This window comes from Orycteropus afer, unplaced genomic scaffold (genome assembly GCF_000298275.1).
Source record: "Orycteropus afer afer isolate SDZICR_OR568_19922 unplaced genomic scaffold, OryAfe1.0 scaffold00048, whole genome shotgun sequence".
Lineage (NCBI taxonomy): Eukaryota > Metazoa > Chordata > Mammalia > Tubulidentata > Orycteropodidae > Orycteropus > Orycteropus afer.
The window spans coordinates 14,741,412-14,747,671 of record NW_006921635.1 but is presented as its reverse complement, the minus strand read 5'-3'; the positions used below and the strand labels follow the sequence as shown (position 1 = coordinate 14,747,671).

At 43.1% G+C, this 6,260-nt stretch overlaps 1 protein-coding gene across 1 annotated transcript in view; it reads right to left on the bottom strand.

Annotated features, from left to right (window-relative positions):
* Positions 1 to 6,260, bottom strand: part of RNF10 (ring finger protein 10) — a 33,626-nt gene that overhangs the window by 13,004 nt on the left and 14,362 nt on the right. Inside the window, exons 3-6 of the mRNA XM_042780616.1 lie at positions 3,414 to 3,613; positions 2,240 to 2,330; positions 404 to 588; positions 189 to 325 (exon numbers count right to left, since the gene is read on the bottom strand). Of these exons, the coding sequence (XP_042636550.1) occupies positions 189 to 325; positions 404 to 588; positions 2,240 to 2,330; positions 3,414 to 3,613 (613 nt within the window). The remainder of the gene's footprint in view (positions 1 to 188; positions 326 to 403; positions 589 to 2,239; positions 2,331 to 3,413; positions 3,614 to 6,260) is intronic.

The window sequence follows — 6,260 nt, the reverse complement described above, 5'->3', positions numbered from 1 at the left end:
TGAAACTGAGAGTCAAACCACCCTCTGACAACTCCACCCAAACAGATCAGAGCAAAGGCCCATTTGAAAACGCTAGCACTGGCTTACCCAAAGATTAAATTTCTGACTCTAGAATGCTATCTTCAATCTATGGCCTTAGAGGATAAACTCAGTTTTACTTCTGCCCCAAAGTTAACAGAACAACTTACCTCCTAGGTGAATGGGATGATCTACATTCATCCACTTGGATTTGGGCAAAGCCACCAATACCCCTTTCTCCCTCCTCATCAGCTGCATCGTAATTGTGTCACCAACAACATACTGATGTGACTCTGTGGCAACAACACTATAACATGGACATTTAGACATAGCAAGGCCAGGAGTTATCAGACTGCTGTCAACCTAGTCAATGCCTCAAGCTCACCTCTTGAGATCCTTCTTATGCACAGAACTGTAACAGATGGGACATTTACTCCAGGTCTTCTCACTCAGTGAAAGATAGTGCAGGATGCATGCCCAGCAAAAGATGTGTCCACAACGGGTTATCTTGGCTGCAGTAGGTGGATATAGGCATATTGGGCAAGAGAGGACTTCGTGGCTACAAATGCGCTGAAACAAAGCACCACCACAAGTCTCACTGCTTTGAGAACTAAGGATTATCAAAGCTAACTCCTCTCTTCTCCCATCCCCATCCCTGTACAGCGTCTCTACTCACCAACACATCCTCCCAACACTGCTCAACAACGTAAGGACATGTAAGATGGCATTTAGGCAATCATTAAGGAAACCCTAATAATGGTCTAACATAATAAAATAACTACATAGGAGGTATTTTGAGGGTTCTACAGCAAGGGAAAGGAGCTCTGGTGGCACAGTGGTTAACACTCGACTGCTAACAGGAAAGTCAATTGTTTGAACCTATTAGCTGTTCCAAAGGGAGAAAGATGTGGCAGTTTGCTTCCGTAAAGATTTACAGGCTGAGAAACCCTGAGTTTCTTGGAAACTGGAAGCCTAGTTTTACTCTGTCCCATATAGGGTCTGTATGACGCAGATTCGACTCAACGGCAATAGGTTTGGTTTTTTGGTTTTATAAGCAAGGGGAAAAAAATGACTAAAATCACCATGATGCCATTTACATAATAAGATTTAATATGCACATATACATACATAAAAAAGGTCTAGAATTTACCAGTTATTTCCATGAAAAAGTTAATGTGTACTTTCACTTTATACCTACTCACTTATTGACTGTCTCATTATCTGACATTTCCCATTTATGACAACAGTAAAAAGAAAAAAAAAGTCTGACTATTTTGCATGTTAATGACATACATATGACAGTACAAACATCAAGGTGCACGGTGTGAGTAACACCAACTGTGATGGTTAAGATTATGTGTCAACTTGGCTGGACCATGATTCTCAGTGGTTTGGCAGTTATGCAATGATGTAGTCATCTTCAATTTTGTGATCCATTTTTTCCTAATACCGACTTTTGCATAACAACCTGGTCTTTGGAATCTAACAATGACTGTGAGTGAGGAGTGGGTGTGTATGATTCTGTTATTTCTTTTTTAACCAATGCACATGAAACTTAACTTTTAGCAGAACTGAAGTTTAATAGCCACAAAAAGAAATTTGTCCTTAAACATCACTCCAAGATGACATTCTGAATATTCATAGTGACAGGAATCTAGACTTTGGGGCAAAAGCAAAATAAAAGCCTCCTCCTCACAGTGCCTGTCATTAGGATGAAAGGTATTCTACATCAAACACCCTGTTAGGATCAGCTAGAGCCTATACTTCAGTAGAAAACAGAAGCTTTGATGAAAGTGCAGCTGTGTGGCTTATTCACTTACACACAGCTTAGCCCAATTTATTATTATTTCAGATAAATAATAAATAAACCAATAAAGCAATGCCTCATGGAACAAGCCCACCCCGGGTCAGGAGGGTAACCAACATCCTGCACAGATTCCCCTGGTTACTATATTTCCCAGCAGAGAGAATAGTGGACAGCTCTGCTCAGATACCTTCAGATCAGAGCCTCCAACACCCCATCCCTGCAAGCCAGTGCCAATTAAGAGTCACAAAATGAACTCTAGAAGAAACTAGGGGCTGATCTCTGGGAAAATGTCCACAGTAAGGCCATGGAGGAAGGGCACCAGCAGTGAGCACAGTCAACAGCTGCTGTGTCACCACAGTCCCTTCCTCTAGTTCTCTCTCACTAACAGCTCCTAAGCTGAGCTGAGCTACTCACCACTTGTTCCACAAAGTCCCAGTTGACTAAAGTATCAGGATCAGCAAAATGAGCTGTGTAGTCTTGGTTTTCAGACACCACAAATTGGCAGCTAGAAACAGGGAGGAAGATAGGGAAAAGGCAAGCTGTGAGAAGCCACCAACAAGCTCGCAGCAGAAAGTCATCCTGTCATCACTCACAAATCAAACACAGGACATAAGCAGCCACAGTTTGTGAAGCACTGTACCAGTACTGAGCCTTGACCCTGGAGGGGATCCATAGGCTGAGAGGGTCTAAGTCCATGAACTTGGTTTTGCCTGCTTCCAAGCCCAGGTAAGTTCCTTGCAGGCCTCCCTGAAGCTAAAATTAACCCAGACTGTAGTTTCCTTAACCAGCAAGAAGCCAGACTTCCACCATCATCCCCAGGAACCCAGCTAGTGTTCAAGGCAGTAGAAAAGACTGTGATCATTCAATCACTAATGTATCAGTTTATGTAAGGTACAAAATGGTTACTTCAGTCCAGATACAAGGTCAAATTTTACATTATAACCAATTCTAAACAAAAGGGAACCAGTATTTGAGCAAACATGTGCCAAAGCACTTTAATTTATTGTTATTCAATTCTCCTTTAAATAACTTCCTCCTCTTTACAGATGAGAAGCCCAATCTCAAAGTAGTTAGGGAAACTGACTAAAGTCAAAGGCCAAAACAAGATCCACATCTGGGTCCAATTACAAAGCAAATACTTTCTACCTCATTATGACATTAAAGACATTCATTTACTTACCATTCTATTCTTTTAAGCACCAAGAATATCTACCAAGATTTCAGAGCTTGCCTCCCCAAAAAAAAGAACTAATCAACTCCCACAGTAGTTTAAAGGAAACCTCCCTGACAACTGCCCAACCAAAACCAAACCCACTAAAAAAAAAAGAAAAACACACAAAAATCCAGTGTCATTGAGTTGATTGTGACACATCATGGCAACTCTATAGGACAGAGCACAACTGTCCCATAGGGTTTCTAAGGCTTTACAGAAGCAGACATTTTTCCCCCACGGAGCAGCTGGTGGGTTCCAACCGCCAACCTTCTGGTTTGCAGCCATTACATTTCAACTAGTGTGTCACCAGGGATCCTTTGATAATTGCCTAGAGAGGCTCAATTTCACTTTCCTGGTAAGAGTAAATATACTCACTTGGCCTGTAAAAAGAGTTCCTTGTTAAAAGGCTTATGTCCCCACTTGCTCCTTTTTCCCCAGCCGCCATGTCCACTGCCTTCAAAGTGACCTGCCTGGCCACGGGGTTCAAAAGTGAAATTCAACAAGTGGTTCAGATTGATCTTCTTAGGACCAGAGAATTGGGCGGGGCTAAACTCTGCCCGCTGAGCCTCTGCTACCTAGAAAGGATAACAATGAATTAGTATTTTAGATTAGGATGACACTTACTGATTTATAGCACACACTAAATAACTCTTCCCTCTACAAAGCTTAAAACAGAAACTCTATAAAACACAGGCTTAAATTAAACAATCTTCCCAGGAAAGGGTAATGGGAAAGCCTACCCAAGGCTTGGATAGGCTGGAGAGGAGGGAAAAGAAACTTTAGCATATAATTACTTAAACTGTTTAGTCTGTCCTGCTAAGTGGCAATTAACCATTAAATAACAAAACCCAGCATGAACTCCTCTGGCTATCCAGAAGTACAAAAATTTACTACTACTCTTCATTGTTAGCTGCTGTCAATCAATTCTGCTTCACATCAAGTGACAGCAGAACACAAGAGTGCAGCCCTGCGCTATCCTCGTGACAGCTGGTGTGCTTGAGCCCACTGCGTACGCTGAGCACCTTCCGACCCAGAGGGTCGTCTCCCAGCACTGTATGAGACAACATTCTGTTGTGACCCACAGGGTTTCCAATGGTTAATCTTAGGAAGCAGATCACCAGGCCTGTCTTCCTAGTCTGTCTTAGTCTGGAGGTTCCACTGAAACCTTTCCACCATGGGTCACCCTGCTGGTATCTGAAACACTGAAGGCAGTCTCCAGCATCACAGCAACATGCAAGCCAGCACAGTACAACAGACCGACAGACAGGTGAGGTGGTGGAAAGGTTTACACATTAGATTCGTTTTCCACAGTCCTGCAGGACTCCTACACCTCCACTCCTTAGCTGCTTGCTCTTTGGTTTGCTTCTGGCGGTCTGTGGACCCACACTCTGGAGGCAGCTTGGAGGCAGCCTATAACTGCCATAGCTTATTAAGGATCCTGCCAGAGACCTCCTCTAAGGCACACACTACTATTCATAGTTAATTAAAACTGACAGAATTAGAACATGTAGGCAGACTAGCTGTGTCCAGAAATAAACCCAATCAGTAGATTCAGAAACAGTTTAGAAAGTGGCGAGAAACTACATATAAGCAATACCACTGCATACAGCGAGGCAAGAGAAATCACGTCAGGTCCTAAGCGTTGCAGCCTCAACACTCCCAAGGTGAAGTGATACAGGTACATGTGTGTTTTCTTACACCCTTTTCCCATTTAATATTACTAAACACTTTACCACGTCACTAACAGTTAGTATACAGTCAACTTTTAATGGCTATATACCATGACATTACCTGGCTTACTGTAGGATATAAACTGTTTGCAGCTTTTCTACTGTAATAAAATAAAGCTGCTTATGACAAACACCCCTGTGGAGAAATCTTTGTGCATATATTCAGGCATCTATAATTATTTCTTTTGAACTATAGGGAGAATTACTGGGTCAAAGGGAATGTAAATTTAAGACTTTTGCTGCTTAGTTAAATTTGGAGATTTTCGGTTAAGTTAAAGCACTTGCACGTGCAAGACAAAGAAACTAATCCTACAAAAAGGGATATGGTGAAAGGTATCTTCTACTCCAGAGGCAACAACTATATCCTTTGAGATTTTCTACGTATACAGAATCATAGTATATATCTTTAAAAAAATAAATACAAAAGGTGGGATACTAAAAAAAGTTACACATCTTCCTTTTTGATCTTACCAGGACTTGGAGCTACCCCACCACGTCATATATTCTGTACACATAAGCTGCCACAGGAAGCCCAAGACTTCCGGTCCCTTATCCAGAATCCCTTTGACTCTCATCCTTGTTTGGCTCTGTGAAGCCCCTCATCAGGCAACCTTTCACCTCTACTGCCCCAAACTCAGATAAACGCTTGTGCTCAGTCAGCAAGATCTCCCACATTCTCAGCCTTCTACCTTCACTGCTGTCTGAGCTAGCCCACAGTCATTCTCTCACCATAATTCCTGATTATCTATCCAATACCCTGATACCAACACCAATACTCTCAACCTCCTACTCCTTTACTCATACCTTCTAAAGCTGGCTGTCCAATGTAGCCGCCGCTAGCCTAACGGGGCTACTGAATGCTTGAAACGTGGCCAGGGCCACAAGTTGCTATCACATTTTGGAGATACTGAGTTAAACACATTATAATCAATTATACCCTTTTTTTTTTTTCACCATTTTAATGTAGCTCCTAGAAAATGAAACATGACCCACGTGACTCACACTGTATTTCTCCTGTGCTGTGCTGGTCTTCTATCTAGACTGCACCTCTTCCAGTGTAATTCTGAGCATCTCACTTTGCAGCCAGCAACTCACCTCTTCCAGTTTGTTGAGTCCTCAGTCCAACAATTCCACCCCCACCCCCAGGATCTTCAAAACAGTGACATCCAACCCCTTCCACATCATCCTTCCTTATTGGCTTACATCACGTGGCCCACTGCTCCTCTTCTCGTCGTCCACTGTACTCACCTGGCCAAACCCACCCCTGATTAAGCCAACTCTCTCTGCTACCGCACGCCACCACAGAAGAGGTGAACCAAGCTGGAGAGCACAGGCACTCTGCCCAGCCGCACTCCAGGGGTCCTCCCGCTGCCTGGCACTCATGCTGCAGTCCTATCACACTACCCTCATCCGCTTAGCCCCTTGACCCAGACAACTTCATTCCTTGGGCTTCCATACTTCTCTCTCAGCTCACATTACACACTTCACCAGG